Below are 18,636 nucleotides of genomic sequence, written 5' to 3'. Positions count from 1 at the left end.
TGTTTGAGACATTTTTGCCTATCGGGCTTAGTTTTCGAGATATTTGGATTGACTATTTACAATGGGACACCTTGTATATATACGTACAAAATACGTATGTATAGATATATAGGTGCGTTATAATCATACGCGATAAAATGGGTGCAAAATTTTTGGCGACTTCGAAGCGTCAAAGAAATTTATAGATCTACGACTATATAAATTTAGTAGTAAGGCTCACCAAATCTTCGATTTGCTTAATTTTTTGATATTTTCTTTCTCACTTTACCTTCTCCTCATTTTCTCTCTTTCTATCTCTCTATTTCTTTCTTTTAAGTTAATTAAGTATAGTTTATTTATAGTATATCCTGCATACACATGCGTCGTATGTACGTGCGCAGAAACAAAAATCCTGATTGAAATAAAGGTAGACGGTTCTTGGTCGAAAGTTGAGAACTGCGCGATGCCCGAAAATTCAATAAGTTTTATCAAGTGGAATGTTATTTTGCTCGATAACCAAATAATTTGAATCCACAAAGGACCTCGCATAAACCTTATGGAAATTGGGTCCCGGTGAATTTGTCTGAAACTTTGGAAAATGGTAGCTTCCGTCATGCTGATAAAAAGTTATCATTGCACCAAATTGATTTATAGCATCATTTAGTCGCTAGTGTTGTTTGAAAGTCAGGAATTGTGCGGTATTCTATGGGTAGCATGGGTAGCATATCAGCTGTATATACGTATATACATGTATATATGTATGTGTGTGTGTGTATATGTATGTGTGTATGCGTGTATGTGTCATATATATGTCATATATATGTGTATATATGTATATGTGTTCATGTATGTGTGTATGTACGGATGGGTGCACTCCATATATATCTTCATTATACGAAGGTAGTTTGATAAGTCAGTGACTTTTTTAATAAAAGATATTTTCTTCGGCAAATAAGCGTTTTATTTCTCAACGTAGTCTCCTTTTAGCTCGATACATTTAGTCCACCGTTTCTCCAATTTTTTTATTCCTTCCAAATAATAGATTTTCTCAAGGCCCTCAAAATAGGCGTTTGTTTCAGTGATGACCTCTTCATTCGACCCAAATCTCTTACCGCCCAGCCATTTCTTCAGGTTTGGAAACAGGAAATAGTCGCAGGGGGCTAAATCTGGTGAATATGCTGCATGGGGTAGCAGTTCGTAGCCCAATTTATGGATTTTTGCCATGGTGACTACACACGTGTGCACACCCGTGCATTGTCCTGATGGAACAGCACTTTTTTTTCGCCAAATGCGGTCGTTTTTGCTTCAAATCAATATCGAATCTGTCCAAAAGCTCTGAATAATATTCGCCGGTGATCGTTTTACCTTTTTCAAGGTAATCGATGTGAATGATATTGCGTGCATCCCAAAAAACTGTGGCCATGACCTTGTTGGCCGACAGACCCACCTTGGCCTTCTTTGGTGCACGTTCACCCGAAGAAACCCACTGTCTTGATTGTTCCTTGGTCTCTGGTGTGGTGTGATGGATCCATGTTTCGTCTACGGTAACGAAACGGCGCAAAAACTCGTTCGGATTGCGGCTGAACATCGCCAAACACTCCTTTGAAATGGTCACACGGTTGCGCTTATGGTCGAGTGTGAGCAATCGCGGCATCCATCGCGCGGATAGCTTTTTCATGTCCAAATATTCATATAAAATGTGATGTACCCGCTCAGTTGAGATGCCTACAGCCTCAGCCACTTCACGCATTTTCATTCTCCAATCGTCCAATATCATTCCATAGATTTTATCGACGATTTCTGGCGTGACGACCTCTTTTAGGCGACCTGAACGTTCGGTGTCACTTGTGCTGGTACGACCACAACGGAACTCAGTAAACCACTTCTTAACCATTGAAATTGATGGTGCAGAGTCCCCATAGTATTTATCAAGCTTTGCCTTGGTTTCGGTGATGGTTTTTTTACGCAAAAAATAATACTTAATCAGCACACGAAATTCACTTTTTTTCATTTTCGTTAAAATTCACGAGGTTGTCTGCTTTCAATGGCTGTCAAACACTAACTAAATGGCGCAGCTTGCCCAAACTTGTACAGTAGTCTATTAATAGATGGCAGTTGACGGGAGCAGTGTTGCATTTAAAGTTACTGTGCGGAAAATTCAAAAAGTCACTGACTTATCAAACTGCCCTCGTACATAGGTATTCGCTCTATATACAATATTAGTGGCAAGACATTTAATTTAAAAAATGAATATTTTGAGTGAATAGTTAAAATGAATACAAATAAAACCGGCCCTTTTCAGAGCCACAATAAAACCGGCTATTTTCAGAGTCACAATAAAACCGGTCCTTTTCAGGGCCACAAGATGTACAAATTCCGATTGGGCAACCTCCACGTGGTACATTGAGTAATGCTAATGCCGATGGTGAAACTTCTTAAAAAATATATTATAATTATTGTTCTATTTCTATGAAAACACATACATGCATACGTACATACATATACACAAACATATACACATACATATACACACACACATGTATACATGTATATATGTATATGCAGCTGATATGCTACTCATGCTACCCATAGAATACCGCACAATTCCTGACTTTCAAACAACACTAGCGCCTAAACGACGCTATAAATCAATTTGGTGCAATGATAACTTTTATCAGCGTGACGGAAGCTACCATTTCCCAAAGTTTCAGACAAATTCACCGGCACCCAATTTCCATAAGGTTTGTGCGGGGTCCTTTGAACGTAACAAATTTACTCAGGTCTTACCTGTACACATCCTCATTGATCGAGTACTCCGATTCTATCGAGAAATTGCACATTCGCCCGTCCAAGTGGATAATATACGGACATGACCTCACGACTACCTCGAACAACTCTCCAACTGCAACAATTTTATTGCTGTTTTTATACTGAAGTGCAGATCGTTGAAGAATATATCAATTTATTATTGAAATCGTTATATACTAGGTGCGCAACTAAGTTTCCGGGTTTCACACATGGATGGCGCTAACGACACATGTAGTCGACATGCGAGGGTGGTCCGATAAGTACTTAGCCTACAAAAGAAAAACGAAAATTTTGGAAAAGTGGCGATTTATTTCTCAACATAGTCTCCTTTTAGCTCGATACACTTGACCCAGCGATGCTCCAACTTCTTTAACCCGTCTGAAAAATACGTTTTCTCGAGGTCTGCAAAATAGGCCTCCGTGGCGGCGATGACCTCCTCATTCGACTCAAATTTCTGCCCGGCAAGTGACTTTTTCAAGTTTGGAAACAAAAAGAAGTTGCACGGGGCCAAATCTGGAGAATACGATGGATGGGGCAGCAGTTCGTAGCCCAATTCGACCAATTTGATCGTGGCGAGGGCGGAGGTGTGAGCCGGTGCGTTGTCATGGTGGAAGAGCACTTTTTTCTTCATCAAATGGGGCCGTTTTCTCTGCAATTCGGCGTCGAATCGGCCCAATAATTCGGCATAGTACAGCCCTGTGACCGTTTTGCCCTTCTCCAGGTAGTCGATGTAGATCACACCTTGTGAATCCCAGAAAACGGTGGTCATCACCTTTCCGGCCGATAGGACAGTCTTCGCCTTCTTCGGAGCACGTTCGCCGGATTAAGTCCACTGTTTCGACTGTTCCTTGGTCTCTGGTGTGTACCAGTGGATCCATGTTTCGTCGACGGTCACGAAACGACGCAGAAACTCCTTCGGATTGCGTTTAAACAGCGTCAAACACTGCTCTGAAGTGGTCTCACGGTTGCGCTTGTTGTCCGGAGTGAGCAAACGCGGCACCCATCGCGCCGACAGCTTTCTCATGCCCAAAATTTCATGCAGGATATGACCCACGCGGTCTTTTGAGATGCCTACTGTCTCAGCTATCTCGCCTTCAATCGGCAGTCTGCCAATACGAGATCGTGGATTTTTGTCATGTTATCCTCCGTGGTAGCCGTTTTCGGGGCACCTGGGCGTGGCTCATCAAAAACCGACGTGCGACCACGTTGAAACTCGTTAAAACAATTTTTGCCATCGAAGGAGAAGAGTCACCGTACACAGTATCCAAGCGCTCTTTGATTTCGCTGCGTAATTTCCCTTCCAAAAACAAGAATCGAATCACCGACCGATATTGCTCTTTTTCCATTTTTCTAAAATCCGCGGACACGCCCGCTTCCATACGCGGTCAAAACAAAACTACGAGTCCGATTCGGCTGAAATTTCGACAGTAGCCGTCTACGAGAATGTATTACACGATAGTAAATTTCTCTTGCGATAGTGGCGCCATCGGGCGGTGAGGCTAAGTACTTATCGGACCGCCCTCGTACATGTCAGAAGTTGTGTTTTTTTATAGCTTGGACATCTGTTAACAAGTCGTAATACCAACACATATCGCAACGCAAAAATATTTTTTCTAACAACAAGATGTCGAGTTTTGTGCCAAATAAACAGCATTTGCGGGAAGCTTTGCTTTTCTGCTTTAACTTGAAAAAAAGTGCAGCTGAAGACGTTTGCTTGAGGAGGCCTACGGCGAACATGCACCGTCGAAAACTACCTGTGAAGATTGCTTTAAACGCTTCAGAAGTGGCGATTTCGACACTGAGGGCAAGGAGTGCTCCGGAAGACCAAAACTAATTGAGGACGCCGATCTGCAGGCGTTATTGGATGAAGATGATACGCAAACACAAGATCAACTTGCGGACGCATTAAACGTGACTTGCCAAGGTATTTCCAAACGTTTACATGCCATGGGAAAAATTCAAAAGGAAGGAAAGTGGGTGCCGCATGAGTTGACTGAGAGACAGATGGAAAATCGAAGAGCCACTTCCGAAATTTTGCTTTTGCGGCATGAAAGAAAGAGTTTCCTGCATCGAATTGTTACTGGCGATGATAAGTGGATATATTTCGAGAATCCCAAACGCAAAAAATCGTGACTTTCACCTGGCGAAGCATCAACATCGACGGCACGGCCAAATCGCTTCGGAAAGAAGAGAATGCTCTGCGTTTGGTAGGACCAGAAAGGAATCGTGTACTATGAGCTGCTGAAACCGGGCGAAACTGTCAATGGGCATCGCTACCGACAACAACTGATCAATTTGAACCATGCATTGCTCAAAAAACGGCCAGAATGGGACACGAGACACGAATGAGTGATATTGCAGCACGACAACGCTCCATCGCATTTCCATCGTCCAGGACACTATCGAAACGCTGAAATGGGATCTGCTACCGTACCCGCCGTATTCGCCAGACCTGGCCCCTTCCGATTATCACTTGTTCCGGTCGATAGCGCATGGCTTGGCTGGGCAACACTTGGCCAATTTCGAAGAAGTGCAAAATTGGTTGGATGAATGGTTTCGATCCAAAGACGCGTCGTTTTATCGTCGCGGTATTTATATATTGCCAGAGAGATGGCACAAATGTATATCTAGCGAGGGATGATACTTTGAATAAACTATTTTTTGTATTTCTCTTGAAATTTTCCATTTTTCATTGATCAAAAAAACCCGGAAACTTTAATAGTTGCGCACCTAGTATGTATAAGATATCTGACACAAGATATAATAATACTTATGTGCAAAACTTTGCATAATTGTTTAGAAGTAGTAATGAACATTATATTCAATTTTATATGTTCTATCTGCACACGACCATTGTATATAACGTCAGACACCCTATACAGGGTGTCCAATTTTAATTGATCACCCTTCTGAACTTTGCAGGGAGTGGTCGTAGAGAAAAATATTTCAGACAAAAGTTGTATGGTTTCAAGGATACAAAACAACTATATCAGTTTGTTTACAGATGGTATCACTTTCGAGATATTCACTGATTATTACTTTTCTTAAATGGGAACCCCTACTTTTTATTATATCATCTTTTTCTATCAATTAATTTGAACAACTTTTGTCTGAAACATTTTTCTATTTGCCTAATATTTTTGGAGATATTTAAGGAAAATTTGGTAACTTTTTCAATATTTAACTTATACTATATCTCACTAACTATTTGTCAGAAGAAAAAATAGTATTAGGCTTTTTTACTCTATTTGGTCTCAAGAATGTATTGTTATAATAGCGCCTTGACTTTTGTTAATTTGATGATTTTGAAATTTCTAAAGCTTCATAAATTAACAAAAATTAGGACATTATTGTTAAGGCTATACCGGCTGGTCCAAAATCGTTGTTCGACACATCGAGATCTAAAGCTTCTAGTTTCACGCAACCGGAAGAGAACATCTGAGCAAGCGCTATGCCGGCTGCTGAACTTAATTCACAGCCGCTGATGTTGAGTATTTCCAGACTTTCGTTTCTTATTAGGACTGAAAATTAAGAAAATGTCTAAATAAAGACTTTTTTATAAATAAACAACATTTTTATAAGTCACTTATCTCCTAAGTAATACTTATACAGGATATTGCATCACATATAGATCAGTATGATAGGTTATCTATTTGTTTTACTGGCAGTTAGTGGTTTCAGTGTGGATTTAATGGATTTTGGCGATACCCAACACTTGCACAACATTCAATTAAATATATCGTTTAGCTTGCTTGTTAATAAAAGTATTGACAAATAATACGTTTGAAGAGTTAATTAAGGGTTAACGTCAAGAGAGTTAAACTATGAACGTTTAATTAGGATTCAATTGTACAAATGATGTAATGTTAACCTCGCTACACAAACTCGCGTTCTCAACCGCAACATGTCAACCCTATTTGACGACTGTATGTGCTCTCTTGTTTCTTTTCATTAATACGTTGTCACGGGGAATTACTATTCACTTGTACAGGACTCAATGGCTACGTTCAGCAGAGAAAGCTGCTTTGTAACTGTTGTAAAATTCGTGAGTCTAATTAGTGCATGCTTTCAGATCCAGCCAAATTTAAGAGCATACGCCAATTAGATTCATGAATTTTACAACAGTTGCAAAGCAGTTTTTTCTGTTGAACGCAACCAATGCCTTGTCCTCACCGAGACCAACGATTGGAATTGATTTCCATACCGATCTTTGCCCTTGAAAATATGGGCGCAACAATATCTATTTATTGTAAGTTTACGCTTACCAGCAAAATAGGTAGATGATTCATTACACTTAGTTGTATATGATGTTACACTCTGCATACAACCAAGACAGAAACGCTATACTTTTCAGAATCTCGATATTAGAATTTTTTAGATAACTGTTCTAATTAACTATATATTAGGTCAATCGGAAAGTTGCGTCCATTTTTTTGCAAAACTTATGGCTTTATTTAAGAAACAAAATGAAAAAGTACATCAATCAAAATATTGTCCATCGTTAGCGATGACTTTTTTCCATCTTTCGGTCAGCAAGTGAATTCCGCGGCGAAAAAATAATTCATCTTTAGAGGCTATCCAGTCAGAGACCCATTTTTCAACGTCTTCATTAGAATTGAAACATATGTCAGCAAGTGCGTGTGCCATCGACCGAAATAAGTGGTAGTCGGAAGGGGCACAGTCTGGTGAATAAGCCGCATGGGGTAACGCTTTCAAGCGAAGTGCTTCTAATTCCTTGATAGATTTCCTTGATAATTTCCTTGATTAATTTCCTTGATAGATTTTGTGACGTGAGGCCAAGCGTTGTCATGAAGCAAAATCACTTTATGCTGTCTTGTTTCATATTCTAGTCATTTTTCGTGCAATGCTCGGCTCAAACGGATCATTGTTCTCTGTAGAAATCCCCTGTGACTGCTTGACCACTTTTCAACAGCTCATGGTACAGCACATTCTGATGCCATCAAAAAAGAGCATTGCCTTCTTTCTGTGGATATTTCGCTTTGGCGTCGATGTTGAGGGTTGGCCGGAATCGCAAATAGTTTTTTGACATTTGGGGTTGTCAAAATAAATTCATTTTTCATCCCCAGTGACGATGTAAAAACCTCTTTCTTTGTTGCCTAGCAAGCAGAATTTCGCAAGTGATTTTTCGCTTTTCAATGTTTCTTACCTTCAGTTCATATGGAACCCATTTTTATTCCTTGTAAACCTTTCCTAAGGCTTTCATATGATCGGAAATGACAGATTGAGCACAATTTAATGTTTCTGCAAGTTGTTTTGCGTTTGACATGGATCTTCGTCCACCAATGCTTGCAATTCTTCGTCTTCGAATACTCTTGGCCGTCCAGAATGTTCTTTGTCCTCTACATCAAAATCACCACTTTTAAAGCATCGAAACCATTCTCTGCATGTTTTATCGGAAGGAGCATTATCACCGTACCAGGTATAAATATGAAACCGGAATTTGCCAATAGATGGCCCTAGCTGTCAATCAATAGTTACCGTTAAACCGCGTCATTGGCGCCATTTCCATTTGTTGACATCTGACAAAGATTTTCAACTCACAACAATACAAGTTTCATACAACAGCATAGTTTGTAATAGCGTTGAACATGTCAAATTTTGTGCCTGGAAGCTACGATTTGCGGACAGCATTGATTTTCTGTTACCATTTGAAGAAAATTGCTGCAGAATCGCATCGAATACTTATCGAAGCTTAGCTTCGAAGGTGAACATGCTCTTGGTAAATCGCAGTGATTTGAGTGATTTAAAAATTTCAAACGTGGCGATTTTTACGTGAGAAGTGAAGAACGTGGAAGACTACCGAAAAAGTTTGAAGACAGCGAATTGCAAGCATTGTTGGACGAGGATGACGCTCAAACGCAACAACAACTCGCGGATCAATTAAATGTGACACGAGAAGCCGTCTCCATACGTTTGAAAGCCATGGGAAAGATCCAGAAGATGGGAAAATGGGTTCCACATGAACTGAATGAAAGACAGCAGGAAAACCGAAAAACCACTTGCGAAATGCTGTTCGCCAGGTACAAAAGAAAGTCATTTCTCCATCGAATTGTGACTGGCGATGAAAAGTGGATATATTTTGAGAATCCTAAGCGTAAAAGATCATGGGTAACTCCAGGCGAACCATCAACATCGACTGCAAGGCCAAATCGCCATGGACGGAAGACAATGCTGTGTTTGATGGGATCAGAAGGATGTAATATATTATGAGCTGCTAAAACCTGGTGAAACCGTTAATACTGAACGCTACCGACAACAAATAATCGATTTGAATCAAGCTTTGCGTGAAAAACGACCAGAATATCAAAAAAGGCAACACAAAGTAATTTTATTTCATGATAGTGCACCATCACACACAGCAAAACTAGTCGAGGAAACGATTGAGGCGTTTAGTTGGGAAATACTTTCGCATGCGGCTTACTCACCAGACTTGGCTCTGTCCGATTATTATTTATTTGCATCGATGGGACACGCACTTGCTGAGCAGCGCTTCACTTCTTACGAAAATGTACGAAAATGGCTCGATGACTGGTTTGCCTCAAAAGAGCAACAGTTTTTTTGGCGTGGCATCCACAAATTATCAGACAAGTGGAAAAAATGTATAGCTAGCGATGAGCAATACTTCGAATAAAAGATTTTTTATCATTTTCATATAATAAACGTGTATTTTATGTACAAAAATTCCGGTTTTATATTTATTAGGTGTACAAATGAATAATCCAAATTATTTAAACAGTTATGAAATCAATTTTAAATTGAATAGATTTTCTCGCTCTTTTGTGATTATGCAATGTTGACATATAGCTATTAAAAAGAACATATAGTTTGGCCCAACATAACCTTCAAAAGTATTCAGTTCAGTACAGTCGAAAATGGCAACAGATAAGGATAGGAAGCATATGCGACACTGCATTCTTTACGAATTCCAACAAGGAAAAAATGCTGCAAGAGCGTGCGAATCGATTTGCTCCTTTCTCGGCGAACGTATTGTATAGTACGATGTGTACGCATTTTGGTTTAAGCGGTTTAAAAGCAGTAATTTCAGTCTAATCGACAAATAACACCCTGGAGGCCCTCCGAAATGCGATAATGATGATTTGGTACAAATGCTCGCTGAGAATTCGGCACAAACACAAAAAGAGCTTGCAGAACAGTTGGGAATAACGCAGCAAACGATTTCCAAACGCCTACATGAGATGGGAAAGATCCAGAAAGAAGGAAAATGGGTTCCGCATGAACTCACTGAAATCAACAAAAATCAACGAGTGGCAGCGTGTCTTTCTCTTCTCAATAAGCAGCGTCGAAAGTCTTTCTTGTGGAAAATCGTTACGGGCGATGAGAAATGGATACTTTATGACAATCCGAAACGCAGAAAGTCATGGGTAAATCCCGGCGAATCATCAAAATCGGTCGCAAAACCCAATCGCATCGGAAAGAAGGTTCTTCTCTACATTTGGTGAGATATCAAGGGCGTGCCTTATTATGAGTTGTTGGAACCGCGTGAAACAGTTACTGCGGACTGCTACCAACGTCAATTAATCTGCTTGAGTCAAGAATTGGAACGAAAACGCCCGTATACTGGCAAAGGAGAACGTCCAGTGAAATTGTTGCATGGCAACGCCAGGCCACACATTGCTTCCAATACAAAAGATACCATAATGAGTCTTGGCTGGGACGTCTCGCAGCACCCGGCGTATTCACCAGACATTGTTCCATCCGATTATCACTTGTTCCGGTCGATGCAACACGCCTTGTCCGATATGCACTTCCAATCAGTGGATGAGATCCGAAAATGGCTTGACGACTTTATCGTGTCCAAAGATGTAACATTTTTCCGAGATGGAATTCATCAGCTGGCTGAAAGATGGCTTAAAGTTATAGAAAGTAACGGCGAATACTTTGATTGAACAATTTAATTTACTTTCTTTTAAAATAAACCTTGAATGTAGCTGAAAAAATTGGATTATCCATTTGTACACCTAATACATACCTGGTAAACTTCTACAAGCATTCGATGAGCTTTAGCTGCAGTTTTCTTCTAATTGAAGCAATAGATTATCATTTCGCGCCAAATAACGCTTATTTGGCTCGCAAATTTTGACATTTTCGATGCAATAATAAAAAAACAATGTTATTGATGCAAGCGTATACTTTTATGTACTGAACGTTATTGACAGATGTCAAAACAAATCATTAAGCTTCATTTAGATATCAGAGATTAACGACAGTCCTAGTTATAGCTACTTGCCGCTAGATGGACGGAACTTACCGATTTATCTAATAAAAATAATAAAGATGAACTTTTCTATATTTTTATGCTAGGGATGATTTTATCGTATGAATAAAGACATCTTAAACCAGCAATTTAAATCCTAAATCCTGATGATTTAAAATTATTACATTTATAATTACATTATAGTTCATTTATATTTACATTATAGTTCAAAAATTATTATATTATTATATAGTTATAAATTAAATTAAAATTATATTATCTTTATTTTAGCGATCTTAGGTAAAACTTTCAGAAACGTTCATATTTCGATTTGGATGAAATTTTGTGAATAAATTCTTTTTAGATAAAAAATGTATATTAGAAGGATTTTTTGCGCTTCAAAACATTTTTTCATATTTTCTATATACAGGGTGGGGAGTTATAAATTTACAACCCGAAGTGTGAAAGTAGATTGGGTTAAGACAAACATAAAAGTCCTATACCGTTTTGCGAGATTTACTATAATTATCGAGTTATTAATGACAAAAGTCTGAGGAGTGGGAACGCGCCGATATAGATGATTGGAGAAGCGTTGCGGCTGCTTAGGCCACAGCATGGCCCACTCGACCTAGCCACTGCTGGCGGCCTGCGGCGAGATGTATGTCCGGCGAGATAAAACAACGAATAGCGGCGCATTGTCTTTCCCCTCGCCATGCACCGGTAACAGTTATTGGATCGACTGGGCCGCGCTGCGGCCTAAAGAGCTGCAACGCTTCTCCAATCATCTATGCCGGCGCGCTCCCATTCCTCAGATTTTTGTCATTAATAACTTGATAATTATTGCGAATCTCGCAAAACGGTATGGGACTTTTATGTTTGTCTTAACCCAATTCACCTTCATACTTCGGGTTGTAAACTTATAACCCCTCACCCTATATAATAACGTACTCTTCTGCAATGATCTCAATTTTGATATATGTTATCAAGATCATTGATCTATGTAATATTCAACAAGTTTTAGTCATCGTCTATTTATTAAAAAGTTATTAACAAAAGAAGTTTGAAGAACATGCCAGTTAATCGGTATCGAAAAACATACACTGTCCGTCCAATAGAAATGTGATTATTGCAAAATGAAGTACAAGACGTTATTTATTTTTAGTTTCTATTATTTTTTATTCAAAATAGTCTCTCCTTGTGAGTCAATACATCGCGCTAGAAGCGGTCGTAACATTTTTTTAACCACTTCTGATACTTATTTTTCGAAATTATCTCTAAAGGCGCGAACGAAGCCTTTTGGATACTTGAAATCGTGTCGAAATGCTTTCTTTTCATCGGCAATTTCAGTTTTGGGAACAACCAAAAGTCGTACAGAGCTAAATCAGGCGAATACAGGGCACGATCAAGCACCATGAGCATACTTTTCTTGGCCACGAAATAGCGTGTAATCTTGCTTTTATGCGCCGATGTTATTGTCGTGTAACAAATATCATGTCCTTTGCTCCCAGTATTCGGGTCGAACTCGAAGAATCCTGGCCTGGGGGAACAATTCAGAACACCCAAGTAATAGTCGGCGTTCGTGAAAGGAGGGCGTATTAGGTAGTGACGGGACGCCGTGCATTCGGGACCTGCATTTTATTTTCGTTTCGAAGAGAGAAAAATATCGAGAGCACGGTAGTCGCTAGACCGGAAATCGAACCCGGGTCTTTTGCTTCGGGCGACTGCTCTAAACCACTAAGCTACCTGACGCTCCACACTCACGACATTCTCCTCTCCCTAGATAATGGATAGTCTATTACAATAGATAATGGATATCCAAGTAATAGTCGGCGTTCATCGTTTGACCTTCTGGCACGAATTTCTTATGGATAATTCCTTTGGAATCAAAGAAAATGGTGAGCAGAGTTTCTATTATCACGAAATCTTGTAACCACAAAAACGTTCTTACGATTCATTGCTTTACTACAATAAACAATTTTAACTATTTCGAAAATTTCTGTGGCACTTTTATCCAATTTAAAACAAAATTTATCGTTAGCACATTACTCCATTGTTGTTTTTTCGACCGACGCTCGAAAGATACTGTCATTACATTTTCCATTGGACAGACTGTGTATGCTTTTTTATTAGTACGTAGAAACAATACAATATAGTGTTTTGCTCTCTATCCCATGAGAAACTAACTTAACCTCATTTAACACTTTGATGGCTGCATATTTTGTTCGTTGGCTGTCATCATTTGACGCCGGTACATTATCGTGTAAGTCCTACTTTCTAACGCCAACACTTTTTGCTTAATTTTTCTCGGTATTTTATGAAAATCTGCGCTAAATATATCTTTATAAATTAAATTTTACCATATAATCTTAACTTAAACAATAAATTTTATTTTATTAAATATTTATTATACAAATTATTTACTATCAATTGCCGCGAGTAAAAAAAATAAAATCACGCACGCATGATCAACTGCAGGCGACAAAGCGAAATCACGTGAGCGTGACAGCAGCTGGTCACCAATGGGCTCGCGAAATTACATATACTTGACAACGGCTGGTAAATGATAGATTCGCGAAATCGCGTATACGTGAAAGCGGTCATCAAAGTGTTAACTCAACCTATACTACACTGCTCAAAAGAATTATGGCATGGATAATTTATTGCCAAAAATTGGCCAACTTTGACTGGCGATTACTTCGCGAAAAATTACTGTAGACTAATGATTTTCTTTTCAAAATAAAGCTTGAAGTCTCTTGAAGTGCATCGCATGCAAAAAATGGAGATACATTCTTAAAGCAGAGACTTCAAGCTTCATTTTGAAAAGAAAATCATTAGTCTACAATAATTTTTCGCGAAGTAATCGCCAGTCAAAGTTGGCTAATTTTTGGCAATAAATTATCTATGCCATAATTCTTTTGAGCAGTGTATATTACTAGTATTAATACACAGTGTTCGTTATTGGCCAAACAAATCAGAATGTTACCAACAAAAATAACTTGCAAGCAACGTAAATAACGTGTACTGTTGATGCAATACACAGTCAAGGATACCAATACAGGATACAGTCAAGGATGCAATACACAGTTGGTGATAACAGTATATTGATAGTCAAGGACATAATAATGACAATATACACCAAGATAAATATCATCGCAATGTTGTATGTTAATATAAACTCTAGTCATAATTATTTTTCAACAAAAAAAGACAAAAAGTTTCAAGCACACGTACATCCTTGCATCCGTCAAATATGTATTATCCAAGAAATGTTATCTTGCATGCAAATGTTCTATGAAAATTGTTATTTAGTGTTGTATAAAAAATATTATTTTTTAATATCTCCTTCAAAAATAATTAAATCTCAAATAATTCTGTCAACTGTTAGCGAGGAAAGGACAGGGTGTCCGGAATCCGGGAAAAATTTTGGATACCCTGTATGTGCACAAAATAGTGGAAGATACAATCATTTGATAAAAGCATGTCCGGCAGAATTCGATAAATTTATTTTAATAACTTAAATAAAATACAAACTATAACTTAAAACAAAATATAAGCACATTACTTAATTAAAACTGTGATGTTTTATTATTAATAACTTGCTCTGTCACTTTTATTAAATGAATAATTATTTGGTATCTCCGAAGCATAGGTTCAATTTTATGGCGTATTCTTGGAGGTAAAACTCTTCAGATCAATTTAACTTGTCGAATTCTTGATTTTTCAAATGATCTTTCCCTGAAGCTTAAGCTTCATCCAGGACCAAATGTGTTCGATGGAATTTACATCCTGTGATTGTGATGGTCAATCCAGTAACTCAATATTATTTTCTTGTTTTCATGTGATACAAAAATGACTTTGATGTTTGAGGTCATTATCCTCTTGTAGTATTCATTTTTTGTTTTTCTTTATAAACCATTTTTAGGCAGATGGTAATAAAATTTTCTCATAAATTTTGACTAGTTTAGCAGTATATAAATTATCTGTGAAGATATGCAAAGTGCCAAATCCTTGCTTTGAGAAGCAACTTTGAGACATGTTTTTTTACCGGATATTTAACGGTACGTTGGACAAGTCTATTGGTAGGGGTACACCAAATTTGATAAAAGTATTTATCCAAAAAGAAGCTTCGTCGGAAAAGAATTACATTGCCCCAATCATGGTTCATATTTTCTTGGGCTCAAGCAATTCTTTTCTTTACCTGTTTTTCGAACAGTAGATATTTCTTCACTGTGCTTCGATATTTCTCATTATGAGCATGTAGACATCTTCTTATTGTGTCTCATTATTGTGATATATTTAAATCTCTTCGTTATTGCTGCTGGTTCATTTCGCAACGATAAGCGAGTATTGTAATAACAATAGAGAAATTGTAAACAATAGCTGGGGCGCCTAGGTTAACTGGGCTGCATTTTTGCTCAAGTGGTTGCAACGCTTCTCCAATCATTTAATTCGATGTGCGCTCTCTCATTAGATTTCTGTTATCAATGACTCGATAATTATTGTGAATATCACATAACAATATGGAATTTTTGTTGTTTTGTTCTTAACCTGTTCTCTGTCTGCATGAGTTCTGCAAAATTTGTTCTAGGAAATGCAAATATCAGACGAAATTTATGGACGAAACAACGTACCTCAAAGTTTAACTTATATATATCTCTTAATTTATATTAATTAATACTTATTATTAAATATTAATTGGCTTATTATCTACATTTAATTGCTAACCAAGCACAAAACAAAGGATTTTTTGTAGCGAGTAGTTAGAGGAGGGTGATGAAAAGTGGATCTGTTTTGACAATACTATTAGATGCTTGAATTAATTCTCGTTATTTTTTGTAATAAAAACTCATATTTATTTCAAAAGAACGGTACATAATATTTTATTCAAAGTATTATCCTTTAGAAGCTATGACCTTTTCATACTTTTCGGATAACACATGAATTCCATGGTAGGAAAATTCAGGTTCTTTTGAGGCGATCCAGTCATCGAGCCATTTTTTGATATCTTTGAAAGATCTGAAGTACTGCTCAAAAAGGCCATGCTGCATCGACCGAAACAAATAGTAATCTGAAGGAGCAATGTCTGGTGAATAGGGCAGGTGGGGTAAAACATCCCATCCAAGTGTCTCCAAGATTTCTTTCGCTGGTTTTACGTACAACATGTGATCTAACATTGGAGAAGAATAATTTTGTCATGTCTTTTGGCGTATTGTGTTTTTCCTTGAGTGCTTGATTCAAATTGAATAATTGTCGTCGGTAATGTTCAGCATTAATGGTTTGACTCGGTTGTGGTAGCTCATAATACACTTACACCGACTTGATCCCACTAATGCACAGCATGACTTTCTTTCCATGAATATCCTATTGTGATGTTGATATTGATGGTTCGCCGGGACGCACCCATGATTTCTTACGCTTAGGATTGTCGTAACGAATTCATTTTTCATTGCTAGTCATAATTCGATGCAAAAACGACTTCCGTTTTTGTCTTTGAAGCAGCAATTTACAAATAGTTAAACGTTTCGCAATGTCTCTTTCTCTCAATTCATGTGGGACCCAGTTTCCCAGCTTCTGGATCATTCCTATTGCTTTCAAATGTTTGCTAACGATTGACTCATCAACATTTAGCGTTTCCAACAACTCTTTGAGCGTCTGACATGAATCTTCTTCCAGTAATGCCTTCAATTATCCATCTTCAAACTTTTTCGGCTGACCAGGGCGCTCTTTGTCATTCACGTCAAAATCGTTGTCTTTGAATCGTCTAAATCAGTCTCTGCAAATTGTTTCAGATGGAGCATGCTCCCTATAAGCCTTCAAGCAAATGATGACTTTCAGCAGCAGATTTCTTGAAATAAAAGCAGAAAAGTATTGCTTCCTGCAAATGCTTTTTTTTTAGTACAAAACCCGACATTTTCAATGTAATAAAAAATTGTGTTCTTTGTGCACTCCTATATCTATGATCTAATGTCACACACTGATTATTAAAACCTACTGACAGTGCTTTCGTATACATCAGCGGTCACTTTCGGCCATATTACAACCATAATTATAATAATATCAGGTTCTTTTATGTAGTTAGTGCGACTAAAGAGAAATATTTTATGAGCTATTATCACCGGGATAGACAGTTACAGAAGATTTCTACAACAATAATCATGGCATTTAAACCAAGCTATGAAAGAAAAACATTCTCAAATAACTGCGAATCAATGCAAAATTATTTTCGTGATAGCATCAGGCCGCATATTGCTGTTGCAATTAAAGAGGCATTCGAGTTAGATTGGAAAGCTATATCGCACCCAGCATATTCTCCAGACATCGCCTTATCTGATTTTCATTTATTCAAACCAATGCAGTATGGTCTATCCGATTCACTATTCCGAAATACTGACAAAGGTAAAAATAGGTCTATTAATAGATTGCCTGAAAAGATGAGTTATTTTATCGGCGCGAGATCAAACCATTATCTGATTGCAAAATATTATTATAAACAGTAACTAATATATTAATTAAAATATTATATATCATTTCATTGTTATTAATAAATAAACATGAGTTTAATACGAAACTTTGCAAGCACCTAATACAAAATAAAGGCACAATTTCTATTAAACATTCTTTTCTATATAAGATAACATTTTTTGGATAACTCATATACAACGCGGGGACATATATATTTGGTACCTGTTTTCCTTTCTTAAAATTATTATTCTTACAAGGAGAGTCTCACAACTGTCCCTCACCGATTTGAATGGGCTTCAAATATGTTGTAGAGCATCAAAAACTAAGGGATACATATTTTTTTATATCGGTTTCGGAGCATGTTTAGGGGGTGAAAGCACCCCTTGAAAAAAATAGCCGTTATCGTTTTTATCAAATATTTTCTAAATTATGAGTCATATGAAAAAAAGTTTCAGACAAAAGTTTTGCAATATTTTATGCTCTTTGCAACCATGTGTTCAGTTTTTAAAAATTTCAAATGTTGAACTACTTCCCCCCCTCTCGTTACTCTGGCAAAATTTTTAAGCTTTTGTAACGACAAAAATTGTAGAGCATTAAATACCAAATCCATCCATGTATAATATTAGAAAATGGTATTTAATATTTTGGACAAAACGCAATGAGAAAGCTTTATGATATATGTGCCGCACTGCCCGAGTAGATAGATATTGTAGGTAGATACGCTGTGATATTTCTCTACAATTGCACTATGCTTCACGACTGCTTGTACATATTTTCTTATGCTACGATTAATCGTAATGATATGATATACAATATTACACGAAATAAAAATGCTTGATGAAAACGTGAACAATAGAATAATTTGCATATATAACAGCAAATGTGTGTGCAGCAGCCGGTGTGAAGTTGGCACCTCATTTTGTAGCACCGCAAGTTTTAGCGATAGTTCCATTGGCACCCACAATAGTTCTACAGTTCCTGATAGGTTATACCAATAGTTCTGTCGAATTAGTTAACAAAATGGCAGTTTGAAAATATGAGGTGCTAACTTCCCGTAGCACCGCAACTTCCAAAAAAACCAATTTCAAGCACGAAATTTTATAGTTCTAGAATAGTTCTATAGTTCCTGATATCTTTTAGGAATAGTTTCG

General features: G+C 37.6%; 1 protein-coding gene across 1 annotated transcript in view; it reads right to left on the bottom strand.

The window, feature by feature from the left end:
* Positions 1–2,543: 2,543 nt before the first annotated feature.
* Positions 2,544–18,636, bottom strand: part of LOC105185003 (dynein regulatory complex subunit 5) — a 33,518-nt gene continuing 17,425 nt past the window's right edge. The window contains exons 6-7 of the mRNA XM_019842184.2: positions 6,153–6,308; positions 2,544–2,881 (exon numbers count right to left, since the gene is read on the bottom strand). Coding sequence (XP_019697743.2) covers positions 2,763–2,881; positions 6,153–6,308 — 275 coding nt within the window. The 3' untranslated portion in view covers positions 2,544–2,762. The remainder of the gene's footprint in view (positions 2,882–6,152; positions 6,309–18,636) is intronic.

Source organism: Harpegnathos saltator, unplaced genomic scaffold (assembly GCF_003227715.2).
Source record: "Harpegnathos saltator strain DR-91 unplaced genomic scaffold, Hsal_v8.6 scaffold211, whole genome shotgun sequence".
Lineage (NCBI taxonomy): Eukaryota > Metazoa > Arthropoda > Insecta > Hymenoptera > Formicidae > Harpegnathos > Harpegnathos saltator.
The sequence above is the reverse complement of the archived record's forward strand: the minus strand, read 5'-3'. Positions and strand labels throughout refer to the sequence as shown.